Source organism: Entelurus aequoreus, linkage group LG01 (assembly GCF_033978785.1).
Source record: "Entelurus aequoreus isolate RoL-2023_Sb linkage group LG01, RoL_Eaeq_v1.1, whole genome shotgun sequence".
NCBI lineage: Eukaryota > Metazoa > Chordata > Actinopteri > Syngnathiformes > Syngnathidae > Entelurus > Entelurus aequoreus.
Window position 1 is genome coordinate 20,685,008 of NC_084731.1, and position 20,716 is coordinate 20,705,723.

General features: G+C 37.3%; 1 protein-coding gene across 3 annotated transcripts in view; it reads right to left on the reverse strand.

Moving 5' to 3' along the window:
• The window catches only part of LOC133649041 (contactin-4-like), a 427,627-nt gene that overhangs the window by 145,889 nt on the left and 261,022 nt on the right, over window positions 1–20,716 (reverse strand). For 2 of the 3 annotated variants that reach the window (XM_062045746.1, XM_062045738.1), the window contains exons 2-3: window positions 15,293–15,395; window positions 8,369–8,553 (exon numbers count right to left, since the gene is read on the reverse strand). The exons of the other annotated variant lie outside the window; for it this stretch is intronic. In XM_062045746.1, coding sequence (XP_061901730.1) covers window positions 8,369–8,553; window positions 15,293–15,390 — 283 coding nt within the window. In that variant the 5' untranslated portion in view covers window positions 15,391–15,395. The remainder of the gene's footprint in view (window positions 1–8,368; window positions 8,554–15,292; window positions 15,396–20,716) is intronic. 3 annotated transcript variants of the gene reach the window in all.

Below are 20,716 nucleotides of genomic sequence, written 5' to 3' on the forward strand. Positions count from 1 at the left end.
AGACAGGTTTGGACTACAGGCAGGCCAGTCTAGTACCCGCACTCTTTTACTATGAAGTCCAATGTTGTAACACGTGGATTGGCATTGTCTTGCTGAAATAAGCAGGGGCGTCCCTGATAACGTTGCTTGGATGGCAACATATGTTGCTGCAAAACCTGTATGTACCTTTCAGCATTAATGGTGCCTTCACAGATGTGTAAGTTACCCATGCCTTGGGCACTAATACACCCCCATACCATCACAGATGCTGGCTTTTCAACTATGCGCCTATAACAATCCGGATGGTTATTTTCCTCTTTGGTCTGGAGGACAGTTTCACAGTTTCCAAAAACAATTACAAATGTGGACTTGTCAGACCACAGAACACTTTTCCACTTTGCATCAGTCCATCTTAGATGAGCTGGGGCCCAGCGAAGCCGCCAGCGTTTCTGGGTGTTGTTGATAAATGGCTTTCGATTTGCTATAGTAGAGTTTTACCTTGCACTTACAGATGTAACGACCGACTGTAGTTACTAAAAGTGTTTTCTGAAGTGTTTCTGAGCCCATGTGGTGATATCCTTTACACACTGATGTCACTCTCTGATGCAGGGATCGAAGATCCGTAATATCATCGCTTACGTGCAGTGATTTCTCCAGATCCTCTGAACCTTTTGATGATATTACGGACCGTGGATGGTGAAATCCCTGAATTCCTCGCAATAGCTCGTTGAGAAATGTTGTTCTTAAACTGTTCGACAATTTGCTCACGCATTTGTTCACAAAGTGTTGACCCTCGCCCCATCCTTGTTTGTGAGTGACTGATCATTTCATGGACGCTGCTTTTACACCCAATCATGGCACCCACCTGTTCCCAATTAGCCCGTTCACCTGTGGGATGTTCCAAATAAGTGTTTGATGAGCATTCCTCAACTTGATCAGTATTTATTGCCACCTTTCCCAACTTCTTTGTCACGTGTTGCTGGCATCAAATTCTAAAGTTAATGATTATTTGCAAAAATAAAAAAAGTTTATGAGTTTGAACATCAAATATGTTGTCTTTGTAGCATATTCAACTGAATATGGGTTGAAAATGATTTGCAAATCATTGTATTCCGTTTATATTTACATCTAACACAATTTCCCAACTCATATGGAAATGGGGTTTGTAGATCTATCTAATGATAATTTAATTAGGAATGTTAATAGAAATTGTGGGTGAACCAGGCCCACTACTAGACCCACCACAAAGTACCATGTTCATTTCTCTCTGTCTCAGAGCCAGACTCTCTCCGCCCCCTTACAGCTTACTTGGATGCACACGAGATACCTTATCGATTCCCTCATTGGCGTACGCTGCTGACAAATCTTTCAAAAGCTTAATTCAAAGCGGGCTCAAAATAAGATTACTGATTTTATCACCTGGCTGCAGACAGTATTGCGAGGGAAGAAAGAGGAGACAAAACACATCAAAATGAAAAAGGACTGGCAGCTCGATAGGAGCAGCCCCTGCAGATCACTATGTACTCCGGGGTTTTTTTTAAAGGGAGAGAGACCCGGAACTTTCAGTGAAGTTGTAAATAATGGCAAAGTGCTTAATGGCCCACATATATCCTCTCTGACAGCTGACACAGCGTGATGCAAGGGAAGAAAATCAGTAATAAAGGTGGGAAGAAAATCTATTTTGTAGTTGTTTCCAGAGCATTAACCTGCGTCATTGGAACACAGGTGGTAAAACAATATTGCATTTTGGCTATTCTTCCAATAAAAATGTAATTAAATCATATCATCCAGTATTTAGGAGGAACCCATGCCATAGAACGGGGGTCAGCAACCCGCGCGCATCTTTAGCAACGCCCTAGAGCAGACCTGGGCAAATTCAGGCCCGGAGGCCACACGCGGCCCGTTAAGCTTTTCAATCTGGCCCGCCGGACATTCCCAAATATTTTTTTTAGATCTTTAAGATGGAAAGTGTAGCTGCCATTATGATGTGCAGTGATGTTTTCTAATGACTCTTAAAGGCCTACTGAAATGATTTTTTAAAATTTAAACGGGAATAGCAGATCCATTCTATGTGTCATACTTGATCATTTCGCGATATTGCCATATTTTTGCTGAAAGGATTTAATAGAGAAAATCGACGATAAAGTTCGCAACTTTTGCTCGCTGATAAAAAAAAGCCTTGCCTGTACCGGAAGTAGCATGACGTCACAGGAGCTAGTATTCCTCACAATTCCCCATTGTTTACAATGGAGCGAGAGAGATTCGGACCGAGAAAGTGATGATTACCCCATTAATTTGAGCGAGGATGAAAGATTCGTAGATGAGGAACGTTACAGTGAAGGACTTGAGAGACAGTGATGGACGTATCTTTTTTCGCTCTGACCGTAACTTAGGTACAAGCTGGCTCATTGGATTCCACACTCTCCTTTTTCTATTGTGGATCACGGATTTGTATTTTAAACCACCTCGGATACTATATCCTCTTGAAAATGAGAGTCGAGAACGCAAAATGGACATTCAGTGCCTTTTATCTCCACGACAATACATCGGCGAAATGCTTTAGCTACGAGCTAACGTGATAGCATCGTGCTTTAACTGCATATAGAAACAAAAAAATAAAGGATAGAAGGAAGGATAGATAGAAAATCAACAATACTATTAAACCGTGGACATGTAAATACACGGTTAATGCTTTCCAGGCTGGCGAAGGTTAACAATGCTGTGCTAACGACGCCATTGAAGCTAACTTAGCAACTTAGCAACGGGACCTCACAGAGCTATGCTAAAAACATTAGCTCTCCTCCTACGCCAGCCAGCCCTCATCTACTCATCAACACCCGTGCTCACCTGCGTTCCAGCGATCGGCAGAAGGACGAAGGACTTCACCCGATGCGTTTGGCGGCCCGGAGACGTAGGAAGTCAAGGTGAGGTCGGCGGCTGGCACGGCTAGCGCGGCTAGCGCGGCTAGCGCTCCAACAAAGTCCTCCTGGTTGTGTTGCTGTAGTCCGCTGCTAATACACTGATCCCACCTACAACTGTCTTCTTTGCAGCCTTCATTGTTCATTAAACAAATTGCAAAAGATGTCCAAAATACTGTGGAATTATGAAATGAAAACAGAGCTTTTTGTATAGGATTCTACGGGTACCATAACTTCCGTTACTCTGACTTCGTCACGCGCATACGTCATCACACCGCGACGTTTCAGCCGGATATTACTCGGGAAGTTTTAAAAGTCACTTTATAAGTTAACCCGGCCGTATTGGCATGTGTTGCAATGTTAAGATTTCATCATTGATATATTAACTATCAGACTGCGTGGTCGGTAGTAGTGGGTTTCAATAGGCCTTTAAGTCTTGAACTATACAAAGTAGGGGTGTTGGAAAAAATCGATTGGAATTCGAATCGCAATTCTCATGTTGTGCGATTCCGAATCGATTCTCATTTTTAAAAAATCAATTTTTTGTAATTTTTCAAAATGTATTATTATTATTATTTTTTTAATTAATCAATCCAACAAAACAATACATAGCAATACCATAACAATGCAATCCAATTCCAAAACCAAACCCAACCCAGCAACACTCAGAACTGCAATAAACAGAGCAATTGAGAGGAGACACAAACACGACACAGAACAAACCAAAAGTAGTGAAACAAAAATGAATATCATCAACAACAGTATCAATATTAGTTACAATTTCAACATAGCAGTGATTAAAAATCCCTCATTGACATTATCATTAGACATTTAGTTTATGAGATGCGATGCAAGTGTAAGTCACTGTGACACTATTGTTCATTTTTTGTATTTTTTTTTTAAAATTAATGTTTGTAATGATGATATCAATGAGGGATTTTTAATCACTGCTATGTTGAAATTGTTACTAATATTGATACTGTTGTTGATAATATTAATTTTTGTCTGTGCTATGTTGAAATTGTTACTAATATTGATACTGTTGTTAATAAAATTTATTTTTGTCTCACTACTTTTAGATTGTTCCGTGTCATGTTTGTGTCTCCTCAATTGCTCTGTTTATTGCTATTATGAATGTTGCTGGGTCGGGTTTTGTTTTGAAATTGTATTGCATTATTATGGTATTGTTGTGTATTGTTTTCATTAAAAAAAAAAAAATTACAAAAAAAAATTACAAAAAAAACAAAACGTTTTTGAATCTAGAATCATGTTGAATTAAAAAAAAAAATCGATTCTGAATCGAATCGTGACCCCAAGAATCGATTTTGAATTGAATCGTGGGACACCCAAAGATTCACAGCCCTAATACAAAGTTCATATTCTGCTGTTTGTTGCATTTTTGTTGCGTTTCGCTTAATTGTAAAATATGTCAATCGAGAGGGGGGTGCGACGTTCTTTGCCCCGACAGTGTCCCATAGTAGCTCATTTTGTCTCGGACACATTTCTTGAAAATTCCGCCTCTAAAGTCATGGCGCAACTACTAACGAGATGGAGGTGTTTTGGTCGACCAGGAAAAAAAACGACAAAATCGAAAGAGGGTAAAAAGTAGGCGAGAAGTTTAGCCTGTTTTTGTACTTAAAAAAAAAAATCTCAGAAAAAGGCTGGGATTTTTTCCATGTACAGTTTCATATGTTTTCAGTATTCAGTGTTTTATTGTTCATAGTTAATATTGTTTTTTTTTGTTTGTTTTTGTTTTAGTTAATATTGTAAATCCCACATTCTTTATTTTCAAGTACGTTCTGGGTGTCTCATTCAGTAAAAAAATGTAAAATTCCATTCCGTTTTTTTATGGCGGCCTATCATAACGTTTTTAGCATTTAGACATTATTGTGAGGTTTTGTATTAGTGTTCCTAAAAATAGATATACCGGCCCCCAGACACATTTTTTTCTCAAAATTTGGCCCCCGAGTCAAAATAATTGCCCAGGCCTGCCCTAGAGGCTCCCTGGACCTCTTTTAGAGATGTGTGAAAATTGAAAAAGATGAAGAAAAACATATATTTTTTGTTTTAATATACAGTATTTTCTGTCGAACAAACATGACACAAACCTTCCTATTTGTTAGAAATCCCACTGTTTATTATTGTATTAAACATTCTTCACTGATGAGAGTATTTGGCAAGCACCGTTTTGTCCTACTAATTTCAACGATCCTTAAACTCATCACAGTTTGTTTACATGTACAACTTTCTCCGACGCTGCCACAGAAAGATGTGTTCTATGCCACTCCTTTGTCTCATTTTGTCCACCAAACGTTCTATGCTGTGCGTGAATGCACAAAGGTGAGCTTTGTAGATTTTATTGATTTGCTGGAGTGCTACTCAGGCATATTTGGTCAATCCATGACTGCGAGATAATCGACGCTAACATGCTATTTGGGCTAGCTGTATGTACATATTGCGTCATTATGCCTCGTTTGTAGGTATATTTGGGCTCTTTTAATTTCCTTTACTTATGTCCTCTGTGTATTTAATTTATATTTGCATGTCTCACGACACATTATCTGTATGTAAAATACCAATTTCTGAAGCTTTTCAGGTGGAATTCTTTCCCATTCTTGCTTGATGTATACAGCTTAAGTTGTTCAACAGTCCGAGGGTCTCTGCCGTATTTTAGGCTTCATATTGCGGCACACATTTTCAATGGGAGACAGGTCCGAACTACAGGCAGGCCGGTCTAGTACCCGCACTCTTTTACTATGAAGCCACACTGTTGTAACACGTGGCTTGGCATTGTCTTGCTGAAATAAGCAGGGGCGTCCATGATAACGTTGCTTGGATGGCAACATATGATGCTCTTAAACCTGTATGTACCTTTCAGCATTGATGGTGCCTTCACAGATGTGTAAGTTACCCATGTCTTGGGCACTAATACACCCCCATACCATCACAGATGCTGGCTTTTGAACTATGCGCCTAGAACAATCCGGATGGATCTTTTCCTCTTTGACACAATGTCCACAGTTTCCAAAAACTATTTGAAATTTGGACTCGTCACACCACAGAACACTTTTCCACTTAGCATCAGTCCATCTTAGATGAGCTCGGGCCCAGCGAAGCCGGCGGCATTTCTGGGTGTTGTTGATAAATGTCTTTTGCTTTGCATAGTACAGTTTTAACTTGCACGTACAGATGTAGCGACAAACTGTAGTTACTGATAGTAGTTTTCTGAAGCGTTCCTGAGCCCATGTGGTGATATCCTTTACACACTGATGTCGGTTTTTGATGCAGTACCGCCTGAGGGATCGAAGGTCACGGGCATTCAATGTTGGTTTTCAGCCTTGCTGCTTACGTGCAGTGATTTCTCCAGATTCTCTGAACCTTTTGATGATATCACGGACCGTAGATGGTGAAATCCCTAAATTCCTTGCAATAGCTGGTTAACAAACTTTTACAGTTCGAACGTTAAGTATCTTGTCTTTGCAGTCTATTCAATTGAATATAGGTTGAAAAGGATTTGCAAATCATTGTATTGTCTTTTTATTTACCATTTACACAACGTGCCCACTTCAGCGGTTTTGGGTTTTGTAAGTCTGAGAGCATATAATGATGAAGGTCGTTTGAATAAGAGACCATTTTCTGAGAATACATATTAGAATATATTTCCTGCACTGGGAGCATCACTAATAAAACTATGATAACAGGTACGATACTGCCTACAGATCTGAGTGGTCAACTGGACTGTCGGCAACAAGAGTGGATCCACTGACCCCCCCACACCCTCCCTATCAATCCAGATGCCGTGGGGCAGATTAGGTCCCTGACATATGTGCCACTGGTCTCCGTGTAGAGCATTTTAAAAGCTCTGATCTCCGGTGAAGTTGGAAGGACGTCAGCCATGTGGCCATCTGGTGGAACCCAATACAAAGCTCACCAACAAGGTCGGGCGCAAGGGCTGGGCGTCATCCCCATAAACCCTTTTAATCTGGATTAAAATATTAGAGGCATCATGGCTGACAGTCTTTAATCATTTTGATGGGCGGTTAAAACGAAACTCTTCTCATGAAAGCCACACTCGTGACACACCCGAGTGTCGACGGTTTCTGCAGATACGGATAGGGATATCATCCTGAGAACCACACTGCAAAAAGTCAGTGTTCAAAAACAAGAAAATATATAAAAATACAAAAATTAGGGGTATTTTATTTGAACTAAGCAAAATGATCTGCCAATAGAACAAGAAAATGTGGCTTGTCAAAACTTTCCAAAACAAGTAAAATTAGCTAACCTCAATGAACCCAAAAATACCTTAAAATAAGCATATACTCACTAATAACAAGTGCACTTTTCTTGGTAGAAAAAAAAGAGACCTTTTTGCTCAATATTTTGAAAAATATTCTTAAATTAAGTAAATGCTAGTGCCGTTATCTTGACGTAATGATATGCGCTCGGCATTACATTTCTTGAAACCAGCAAACTTATACTAAAAACTAATTTATTGTTCTTAATGGGAAGGCAACAAGTTTCTTAGCCGCTCATGCAAATCATATGGTCTAAAAATGCATTTTTCCATCGATAACATGACATCATCACGCCAAGTGCGTGCTCTTTCAGTCAATTAGTGCAACATTTTTTTAATTGTAATTTTGAGGTATTTATCTGAATGTGCATGAACTATTTCTGTTGAAAATGGTTTGAAATGTCAAATGTTTAAATATCAACTGTCAGTTTGCTGTACTGTGCCAACTGTACTAATATATGAGTACGTATTTTCTATTGTTTCATTGAAAATAAAACAGCAAAGTTCATTTGGCTGTCATCTGTTTTAATTATGAGACACAATTACCATGAATTGATTTAAGTGGACCCTGACTTAAACAAGTTGAAAAACTTATTCGGGTGTTACCATTTAGTGGTCAATTGTACTGAATATGTACTGTACTGTGCAATCTACTAATAAAAGTTTCAATCAATGAATCAATCAATTAATTGTGTCAAAATCATGATTTTTTTTTTTCATGCTTGAAGTAAGAAATTATTACTTAAAAAAAGTAGTTTTATACTTTTTATACAGCTTTGCAACAGTTGATATTCTAGTTTCAAGCATGTTTTACTCAATATAGGTCATCAAATCTCAGCAACAAGCTGTAATATCTTCCTGAGATCATTTAGGACCGAAACACTTAAAACAAGTAAAACACTCTTAACATCAAATCTGCTTAGTGAGAAGAATTATCTTATCAGACAGAAAATAAGCAAATATCACCCTTATTTGAGATATTTCATCTTACTTAGATTTCAGTTTTTGCAGTGCAGCGTCCTTTTGGTTCATGTCTTTTGTCGGAGTTACAAATCACGGAAATAAATCGCTCGTTTACGGAAAACACAATGTCCACTGCAGAGGACACTGGTTCCCAGTATGTGGTGTGCAGAGGTTAAATATTGACGGACCATTGGAACGCCAGAGAACTTACCATAGAACGAGAGCTTTCCTTTCACGGTGTTCATTCCCCTGGAATTCTCCGCCACACACTCGTACGTGCCAGCATCCTCCTGTTGGAAGTAAGGGATTTCCAGAACGCCGCTCGCTTTCCTCATGTCCACCTTCCTCGGGAAAGGTGTGGCGTCCACTTTTCTCCAGCTAATGGAAGGCACAGGGCTAATGACAAAATAAAAGCATTTCGTATAGTTAACTTTTTTCCCCAGTATTCTTCTTTCTTTTTTTTTTATAAATCCCCTAAAAGCATAAAGCAAAGTGGAGTGAAAAATATGAAGCTATTAGAGTAACAAATTGCCAGCCACTACTTTTAGTACATTTTAAGACATGAAAACTCCAGAGAAGGAATACAGGTCCGCTTTTTTAAAATATGTGAAATGCTTTACTATCAAAATATATTTATATTAAATATACAGTATGGTATACATTTAAGTTTATAATAGATCCCTGCTAGTCGCAAATAAACACAAGTAATCGAGAAACCCCTTCCTGTGAATTGCAACGCTTAGCCATTTAAACCTCAAATCAACATGTAATTTATGTTGGAATATTACTACGATGTAATGTTTACGCTGTTATTTCCATCTTATCACATATTTATAAATTACTACAGAATAGGTACACATATATTTTTCTTTTATTATGCATCCTAATACGTAAATAAATAAAAAGTCCGCTCACAATAATGGAGTCAATAGGGGCTCTGCTCTCTATTTTGCCCACAAAACTCTCTAAATAACCATTCAAAACCCACAAACAATACTTTATTTACATCTCATGACCTGAATATTAACCAAATATTAATAATGTTGTTATTATAAGTGCTAACGCAGACCAAGTATTTTTAGCATTGATAACTGAGAGCTAACTGTAGTTTATGCTGCACATGTCATTTATGCCGTAATATTACTACGATGTAATGTTTATGCTGTTATTTCCATCTCATCACATATTTATAAATTACTACAGAATAGGTACATATATATTTTTCTTATATTATGCATCCTAAGACGTAAATAAATAAATAAAAAGTCTGCTCACAATAATGGAGTCAATAGGGGCTCTCTATTTTGCCCACAAAACTCTCTAAATAACCATTCAAAACCCGCAAACAATACTTTATTTACATCTCATGACCTGAATATTAACCAAATATTAATAATGTTGTTATTATAAGTGCTAACGCAGACCAAGTATTTTTAGCATTGATAATTGAGAGCTAACTGTAGTTTATGCTGCACATGTCATTTATGCTGTAATATTACTACGATGTAATGTTTATGCTGTTATTTCCATCTCATCACATATTTATAAATTACTACAGAATAGGTACATATATATTTTTCTTTTATTATGCATCCTAAGTCGTAAATAAGTACGAAAATAAAAAGTCTGCTCACAATAATGGAGTCAATAGGGGCTCTGCTCTCTATTTTGCCCACAAAACTCTCTAAATAACCATTCAAAACCTGCAAACAATACTTTATTTACATCTCGTGACCTGAATATTAACCAAATTTTAATAATGTTGTTATTATAAGTGCTAACGCAGACTAAGTATTTTTAGCATTGATAACTGAAAGCTAACTGTAGTTTATGCTGCACATGTCATTTATGCTGTAATATTACTACGAGGTAATGTTTATGCTGTTATTTCCATCTCATCACATATTTATAAATTACTACAGAATAGGTACACATATCTTTTTCTTTTATTATGCAAGTCGTAAATAAATAAATAAACAAAAAGTCCGCTCACAATAATGTAGTTAATAGGGGCTCTCTATTTTGCCCACAAAACTCTCTAAATAACCATTCAAAACCCGCAAACAATACTTTATTTACATCTCGTGACTTGAATATTAACCAAATATTAATAATGTTGTTATTATAAGTGCTAACGCAGACTAAGTATTTTTAGCATTGATAACCTAGAGCTAACTATAGTTTATACTGCACTGGACTCAAGGAGAGAGACATGAAACTCCAGAGCAGGAATACAGGTCCGCTTTTTTAAAATATGTGAAATGCTTTACTATCAAAATATATTTATATTAAATATACAGTATGGTATACATTTAAGTTTATAATAGATCCCGGCTAGTCGCAAATAAACACATTTAAATAAAGCCATTTAAACCTCAAATTAACATGTAATTTATGCCGTATCATTACTACGAGGTAATGTTTATGCTGATATTTCCATCTTATCACATATTTATAAATTACTACAGAATAGGTACACATATGTTTTTCTTTTTTTATGCATTCTAAGTTGTAAATAAATAACTATATAAAAAGTCAGCTCACAATAATGGCTCTCTATTTTGCCCACAAAACTCTCTAAATAACCATTCAAAACCTGCAAACAATACTTTATTTACAACTCGTGACCTGAATATTAACCAAATATTAATAATGTTATTATTATCTTATCACATATTTATAAATTACTACAGAATAGGATGAATGAGATGGGTGGGGTTTCTGAGAAGAAAAACCTTAACAAAAACACAGCCTATTTTGGAGAGAAAGACCACAGATGGGTGGACTTTCCCACTAGTTAAAAACAAAATGTTGCGTTCTGATTGCTTTATAGCCTATGTGACAAAGTCAGGGCCCTGATTAGTAATAGAAGCAGCCCGCAGGCCACAGCCGCCCGCTGCTGTTTTGCACGCACCAATACTCCATCAGTGTTGGCGCTAGGAATTTTCCCAGGGACCCCATCAAGTCATAAATATGGGGTCCCTCAGTATATTTTTGGGGTCCCACTAAAGTACGAGTAGAGTGGAAAAACAAGTTGACTTTAAATTATTAATTGTGTTTCATTGTCTCCATTAAACCATATCCAATTGTATTTAAAATTCCGCAAAATATGTGAAAATACCTTCTGAACATCACAAAATGCCACAAATTCAGTCAGCCATTTTGACTATTCCGCTCCGAATACCCACTTCTGCACTCTGACCCCATTACCAGATGAGTCATACTGGAAATACGCAAACATTAATAAGACATGTAGAAAGAAATGTGCTGTCTATCATTCACAATCCATATATAGGAGAAGTACACATATACTTTTTCTTTTTTAATGCATTCTAAGTCGTAAATAAATAACTAAATAAAAAGTCAGCTCACAATAATGGAGTCAATGGGGGGCTCTCTATTTCTACCTGCACCGAGTAAACGGCGAGACGGGTATAAAACAGGGTTGGATTAGTTGCGACAGCAGGTGGGGACACTGATCACTAAACAGAAACTGGTGTGTAAGTTCAGCGCACCTGGCAACCAAACGTAAACAAAGGAAAGTGCGCTGAAACAGAATTAGACTTAAACATAGGAGAACTATAACAAACACAAAACAAGAAGACAGATCATATGACACAAAACATTTAAAAAAAGTTGAATTAGTGGTGTTGTCAATGCTGAATTGAGAATACGCAGGGATTCACGGTACATCGGAGCCTTGTGCAGGTGTTCTGATCAATAATCAAGCTGGAATCATCATTATTTCCGCAATGAATGCAGAAGTTTCATTTCTTAAAGTAATACTACATGAGTTTCTTTTAAAAAGCTGAATATCACCGAGTTCATACCATTATTGCTATATTGGCAACAACACAATTCACTCAAGGTTTCTTGATATGTTGTAATTTTATGGTTAAGATTTGACTAAATTTGTACTTAAAAGGGGCATTTGTAATTTGGTTGAAATAGAATATGGGAAGGAAGACGACATTTAAGGCTTTTTCAGGATGAAAGTGTCCTTGGTCACACTAACGTTATGGTCATACAAAAGGTTCAAGGGCTTATAAGGTCCCCCTGCTGAATATTTTAAAAACTGCAGGATTTACGTCAGACCCCAGTGAGTAAAAGTCAAACGTTTTAACTTTAATCATATTATGAAAAATGTTCAGATCCGAGCCTGCGCTCACACTTGTGGTTCGTTACTCTGGTCAAGTCCAAAAATATCTATACTGTGTGTGCACTTTGGTGTGGCTCACTTGGTATTTTTGCTGTTGGACAAAACACAGTAAAAAGGTGAGGGTCTAAGGAGGGGATGTTTAAAAAAAGTGCGAGCCCTTGGCTTTTGTAAAGTTTAACTCATTTTTTTTCTTCCATTTAAATATGTCATTTATAAAAATATGTTAAAAATATGAATATAATATTAATATAGCTGTGAAGATTCAATAATAAAGTTTCTTGAATTAAATTAAGAGCGTTTAAGACTACCTCAGGGGTGTCAAACCTGTTTTAATTTGGGGCCACATGGCAGTTATGGCTGCTTGTAACAGTGAACAATATATATATTTTAAATTGCTTCATTACACAATGATTTATTCTTATATATTTTTACGTAAACTGTAAGAAAAATACGTAGATTTTAGAGTAAAGTTTAGCTGCCGAAATTTTACCATAAAATGTACAATGTTTTTTAAAATGTATAATGTAAATATAAATGGGAATACCGTCAAACCTACGGTCATTGTTTTTACGGTGTATTACTGTAAATGGAAAAACAATATTACACATTTTGTTTTGTTTTGTTTTTTATGGTAAAATTCTGGCAACTGAGCTCCCAGTTTTTACCAAAAATTTTTTTTTTACATTGTAAAATATGATGGATAAGTTGCTTCAAAATCATGAGTCAAGCAGATCTTTAAGTACTTATTTTGATGTTTGGAATGTTTGATGATATAATATTTGTTGCGATATTAGATTAAGTTTAAAATATATGAAAGTATCATCCCTGCAGGACGAGGAATAGCTAAACATGCTTCACTACACACCGTAGCTCACCGGCGTCAAAATGTAAACAAACGCCATTGGTGAATCTACACCTGACATCCTCTGTAATGATACCAAGTACAGGAGCGTATAGTTGATACTACTATGATTACATCGATATTTTTTATCATCACAAAATCTTTTTTCCATTTCCATTTTATACCGCTTATTCCCTTCGGGGTCGCGGAGGGTGCTGGAGCCTATCTCAGCTACAATCGGGCGGAAGGCGGTGTACACCCTGGACAAGTCGCCACCTCATCATTTTCATTTAAAAAAAAAAAATGTATATCATGTTTATAACACGAGGAACTAACTTCCCTGGACACATGAGGACTTTGAATATGACCAATGTATGATCCTATAACGACTTGGTATCGGATTGATACCCAAATTTGTGGTGTCATCCAAAACTCATGTAAAACATCCAAACAACAGAAGAATAAGTGATTATTACATTTTAACAGAAGTGTAGATAGAACAAGTTAAAAGAGAAAGTAAGCAGATATTAACAGTAAATGAACAAGTAGATTAATAATTCATTTTCAACCACTTGTCCTTAATAATGTTGACAAAATAATAGAATGATAAATGACACAATATGTTACTGCATATGTCAGCAGACTAAATTAGGAGCCTTTGTTTGTTTACTTACTACTAAAAGACAAGTTGTCTTGTATGTTTACTATTTTATTTAAGGACAAACTTGCAATAAGAAACATATGTTTAATGTACCCTATGATTTTTTGTTAAAATAAAGCCAATAATGCAATTTTTGTGGTCCCCTTTATTTAGAAAAGTACCGAAAAGTATCAAAATACATTTTGGTACCGGTACCCAAATATTGGTATCGGGACAACACTAGTATCTAGTATATAGTGCTGGTGCAAATTAAGAGACAATAAGCAACCTTTTTACTTAATTAGCCTGCTCCGTGGCCTTGTGGTTAGAGTGTCTGCGGTAGGTCGTGAGTTCAAACCCCGGCCGAGTCATACCAAAGACTATAAAAATGAGACCCATTTACCTCCCTGCTTGGCACTCAGCATCAATGGTTGGAATTGGGGGGTTAAATCACCAAAATGATTCCCGAGCGCGGCCACCGCTGCTGCTCACTGCTCTCCTCACCCCCTTGGAGTGGAACAAGGGGATGGGTCAAATGCAGAGGTTAATTTCACCACACCAAATGTGTGTGTTACTATCAGTGGTACTTTAACATTTAACTTTAAAACGGGGTCGGATTAGTCGCGACAGCAGGTGGGGACACTGATCACTAAACTTTTAACTTAGTATACCAAACCAACTCGGACTGGTTCTACCTGTTAGAGTAATTGTTTCTAAATTATCACAAAAACTTTGTGTTACATTGAGGGTCTGGTGAGAAGGCAAAAGCTGTCTTTGAAACCTACCAAGAGTAAGGCTCTTAAAACTCCACTGTGTAGGGGGGGGGAAGCAAAATGAAGGTGTTCTGTTTTCTTTCATGTATGGTCATCAACAGAAAGATATTGTTCTAACCCAAGGACTTCAAAGCGGAGAGGAAGCAGGACCAGACTCCCCTCCAGGCGACCTCTTCTTGATCCTCCCTTTTGAACCGTTTTATGAACGTCTTTTTGAAGTATTTTACGAACTCTTTTTGAACTGACCTTTTCTGTGAATTGTTTACGACCTTTTCTGTGAACTTTTTGCGACCTTTGTCCTTTGGAAACAGCGGTGGCTAAAAGAAGGAGGCGTGCAATCTTTTGGCAGAGCGTGCTGAGATACTGTATAAGGGTACAGTGTACAGACGACTCTCCTCAATATTGAATTCTGTCTCTGTTTAATTCTTTGCCTCTTGTCTTGTTTAATAGATGTCATCAGTGTTTGAACCTGACACTACCAGTTCAGGTTTTACGAAATGCTTTTTAAAATATAACTTATTTGTAATTTCTGCATGTTTTTTTTATAACATTCCCATGCCAGTCCTTGTCTTGGCTGGAAACGCATGAGGACTTCAGCTTAACATAGGGGGAGAGAAAAAAGGGAGCGCCGAGGGTGCCTGAGAAAACATTTCCTTTCTAGTAATATCTGTCCCTTTTATATGCAAGTGAGTGTGCCGAGCCTGATGCAAGTGTTGCCTTACTTTCCAAGCGCGAAGCATTCCAGCTTCACAGTGGACCCTTTGGCAACGTGAACGACCTCGGGAAACTGAACTTCAATCTTTGGCTCGTACTCGCCCATCACACCTGCGGGGGAGGGAAATGCAAATCAGTATTTGAGCCGGTTGAGAACCTTTTCATTTGTACACCACATTTAATAACTTCAAGGCGTAGTAGGGAGAGAAAAAAAAGACCAAGCGGACGACAACATAGCTACGGGCGAGCCGCAATCTCCGTACTGTTGCTAGACAACAAGAAACCCTTTCAAAAGCCTCCCAATTTTCAATCAATCAATCAATCAATGTTTATTTATATAGCCCTAAATCACAAGTGTCTCAAAGGGCTGTACAAGCCACAACGACATCCTCGGTACAGTGCCCACATACGGGCAAGGAAAACTCACCCCAGTGGGACGTCAATGTGAATGACTATGAGAAACCTTGGAGAGGACCGCATATGTGGGTAACCCCCCCCCCCTCTCTAGGGGAGACCGAAAGCAATGGATGTTGAGTGGGTCTGACATAATATTGTGAAAGTCCAACACATCAGCGAAAGTCCAGTCCATGGTGGGGCCAGCAGGAACCATCCCGAGCGGAGACGGGTCAGCAGCGTAGAGATGTCCCCATCCGATGAACAGGCTAGCGGTCCACCCCGGAGCAGAGTAGAAAAGAAAAGAAAAGAAACGGCAGATCAACTGCTCTAAAAAGGGAGTCTATTTAAAGGCTAGAGTATACAAATGAGTTTTAAGATGAGACTTAAATGCTTCTACTGAGGTAGCATCTCTAACTTTTACCGTGAGGGCATTCCATAGTATTGGAGCCCGTATAGAAAACGCTCTATAGCCCGCAGACTTTTTTTGGGCTCTGGGAATCACTAATAAGCCGGAGTTCTTTGAACGCAGATTTCTTGCCGGGACATATGGTACAATACAATCGGCAAGATAGGCAGGAGCTTGACCGTGTAGTATTTTATACGTAAGTAGTAAAACCTTAAAGTCGCATCTTAAGTGCACAGGAAGCCAGTGCAAGTGAGCCAGTATAGGCGTAATATGATCAAACTTTCTTGTTTTTGTCAAAAGTCTAGCAGCCGCATTTTGTACCATCTGTAATCTTTTAATGCTAGACATAGGGAGACCCGAAAATAAAACGTTACAGTAATCGAGACGAGATGTAACGAACGCATGGATAATGATCTCAGCATCGTTTGTGGACAAAGTGGAACGGATTTTAGCGATATTACGTAGATGAAAGAAGGCCGTTTTAGTAACACTCTTAATGTGTGACTCAAACGAGAGAGTTGGGTCGAAGATAATACCTAGATTCTTTACCGAGTCGCCTTGTTTAATTGTTTGGTTGTCAAATGTTAAGGTGGTATTATTAAATAGATGTCGGTGTTGAGCAGGACCGATAATCAGCATTTCCGTTTTCTTAGCGTTGAGTTGCAAAAAGTTAGCGGACGTCCATTGTTTAATTTCATTAAGACACGCCTCCAGCTGACTACAATCCGGCGTGTTGGTCAGCTTTAGGGGCATGTAGAGTTGGGTGTCATCAGCATAACAGTGAAAGCTAACACCGTACTTGCGTATGATGTCACCTAGCGGCAGCATGTAAATACTAAAGAGTGCAGGGCCAAGAACCGAACCCTGGGGAACTCCGCACGTTACCTTAACATAGTCCGAGGTCACATTGTTATGGGAGACACACTGCATCCTGTCCGTAAGATAAGAGTTAAACCAAGACAAGGCTAAGTCTGACATCCCAATACGCGTTTTGATACGCTCTAATAAAATATTATGATCAACAGTATCGAAAGCGGCGCTAAGATCAAGAAGCAGCAACATAGATGACGCATCAGAATCCATTGTTAGCAATAGATCATTAGTCATTTTTGCGAGGGCTGTCTCCGTAGAGCAGCGTTTCTCAAAGTGTGGGGCGCGCCCCACTGTTGGGGAATAGAGACATGACAGGTGGGGCGCGAGGAACGGGAGGAAATTTCACTTAGATTTTTTTATTATTATATTCTTTGATTTTTTTTTTTACTATGCTTTCATTTTCTATACACACTGGAAATCACTTTGTGATTCTGTCTGTGAAATCCGCTATATAGATAAATGTAAATTACTTATTTTTCCTGTATGCTTTACATTTCTAGGTAGGAGCGAAAGTTTGACAGACAGCAACAGTAACTAATGGGGGCGGGGCTAAGCGGAGGCTTTGTGAATGGCGAGTCACTGTGCGAGGATTTGCTGTTTTGCAAATACATAAAAAATAGAGCCACTGCTGATGAGCTGTTCGAGATAATGGACAGTTTCCTCAAAGAACACGACCTTAAATGGGAAAACTGTGTGGGCTTTTGCTCTGATGGCGCGCATGGCAAAGTCAAGAAACGGGCTGCAGGCTCTAATAAAGAGGGTTGCGCCAAATGCGCATTGGACACAATGTGTCATTCACCGGGAAACACTCGCGTCAAGGCAGCTCAGCCCCGAATTCAATGAGGTTTTAACAGTGGCAGTGTCAAGCCTGCAACCCCGATTTGAAAAGCTGTGCAGTGCAAAACAGGCTCATTGCAGCCACTAATGCTGGAGTACTGTAAAACTCATGTTCACTTGCCCTGTCCTCCTTTTTTTTGGCAAAGATTGCAAAGTGGCATTTTTATTTTCATTTATTATTGAACTTGAAGCAAGTTATTTAATAATAATAATAATAATAACTGGGATTTATATAGCGCTTTTCTAAGTGCCCAAAGTCACTTTACATTTTTTAAAAACCCATCATTCATTCACACCTGGTGGTGGTAAGCTACTTTCGTAGCCACAGCTGCCCTGGGGTAGACTGACGGAAGCAGTTAGAATAATTTGATTTATTATTGAACTTGATGCAAGTTATAACACTTTTATTTGATTTATTATTGAACTTGATGCAAGTTATAACACTTTTATTTGATTTATTATTGAACTTGATGCAAGTTATAACACTTTTTTTGATTTATTATTGAACTTGATGCAAGTTATAACACTTTTGTTTTATTTATTATTGAACTTGATGCAAGTTATAACACTTTTTTTGATTTATTATTGAACTTGATGAAAGTTATAACACTTTTGTTGTATTTATTATTGAACTTGATGCAAGTTATAACACTTTTGTTTTATTTATTATTGAACTTGATGCAAGTTATTTGATTTATTATTGAACTTGATGCAAGTTATAACACTTTTATTTGATTTATTATCGAACTTGATGCAAGTTATAACACTTTATTTGATTTATTATTGAACTTGATGCAAGTTATAACACTTTTGTTTTATTTATTATTGAATTGATGCAAGTTATTTTATTTGATATTGAACTTGATGCAAGTTATACCACAGCTGCACAGTTATTTTATTTATTATTGAACTTGATTTTATTTTATGTTATTGAGTTTGAATGTATAAAACTTGATGTTACTTGATGTTCGATAAATTTGAAAATGTTAAGCTTGGCATTAGCGTTCTGTTGGGGCGATGGGGGCAGGTGGGGCTTGAAAACTCCCCCTTGTCCAAAGTGGGGGATGACAAAAAAAGTTTGACAACCACTGCCGTAGAGTGATTTGCCCTGAAACCGGATTGAAAAGGTTCACAGAGATTGTTAGACGCTAAGTGTTCATTTAGCTGCCGTGCGATAATTTTTTCGAGGAGTTTCGAGATAAACGGAAGGTGGGACACCGGTCGGTAGTTTACCATGAGGTCAGGATCGAGGTTAGGTCTTTTGAGTAGAGGATGAATAACCGCTTTTTTGAATGCTAGGGGAACAGTGCCAGAGGAATTTTCTCATGCCTCTGTCACAAAATCATTTTCTCGGAAAAAAAAAAGAGTCAGCGGATATGAGACACAACCTTGACAATTTAGAGATAATGTCAACTCTTCTGAACCAAAGATTTGTTCCCACTAAATCCAAAAAGGTGCTGTCAGTGTGTCCACAAAGCATCTCCGCTTGATTAAATGATCCCTCTCGGGCGGGAAAAGACGACCAATCTCAGTTAAGGTTTCTTTCAGTGTGCTTCTAAGAAAACAACCAACAGGAAACCCACCACGTGTGTGCTAAACAGAGTCACCTAAATCAAGACAATCTTCACCATTTTGACTTCAGGGGCCCGGGGTCCACTCAAATATTATCACTGAACTAGTAATCCTACTCTTCATTTTAATTGTATTCAATACTAATCTAACCTACATGCACTTTACAACCCTGTCAAGTGATATGAAATAATGTGTTAATGTGGCGGAAAGAATGATGAGCACATTCAGTGGAAGGCTCAGACTCCCAAAATGCAACACGGAACGACACAGAAAGTCCTTCATTCCGACAGCCATCAGACTGTATAATGCATTTGTTCCTTTTTGACTGTGCTTAAATGTATAATAGACCGTATTTATATTATTCACATGTGAATAATGCTGTATAATAGACTGTATTTATAGTATTCACATGTGAATAATGCTGTATAATAGACTGTATTTATAGTATTCACATGTGAATAATGCTGTATAATAGCCTGTATTTATATTATTCACATGTGAATAATGCCGTATAATAGACTGTATTTATATTATTCACATGTGACTTATGCTGTATAATAGACTGTATTAATATTATTCACATGTGGAAAATGCTGTATAAAAGACTGTATTTATATTATTCACATGTAAATAATGCTGTATAATAGACAGTATTTATATTATTCACATGTGAATAATGCTGTATAATAGACTGTATTTATATTATTCACATGTGACTTATGCTGTATAATAGACTGTATTAATATTATTCACATGTGGAAAATGCTGCATAAAAGACTGTATTTATATTATTCACATGTAAATAATGTTGTATAATAGACTGTATTTATATTATTCACATGTGAATAATGCTGTATAATAGACTGTATTTATATTATTCACATGTGAATTATGCTGTATAATATACTATATTTATATTATTCACATGTGAATAATGCTGTATAATGGACTGTATTAATATTATTCACATGTGGGAAATGCTGTATAAAAGACTGTATTTATATTATTCACATGTGAATAATGCTGTATAAAAGACTGTATTTATATTATTCACATGTGAATAATGCTGTATAATAGACTGTATTTATATTATTCACATGTGAATAATGCTGTATAATAGACTTTATTTAAATTATTCACATGTGATTATGCCCTGTAATAGACTGTATTTATATTATTCACATGTGAATTATGCCGTATAATACTGTATTTATATTATTCACATGTAAATAATGCTGTATAATAGACTGTATTCATTTATTCACATGTGAATAATGCTGTATAATAGACTGTATTTATATTGTTATACACAAACACTAAGTGTTTATTGTTTATTGTGAGCGAACTG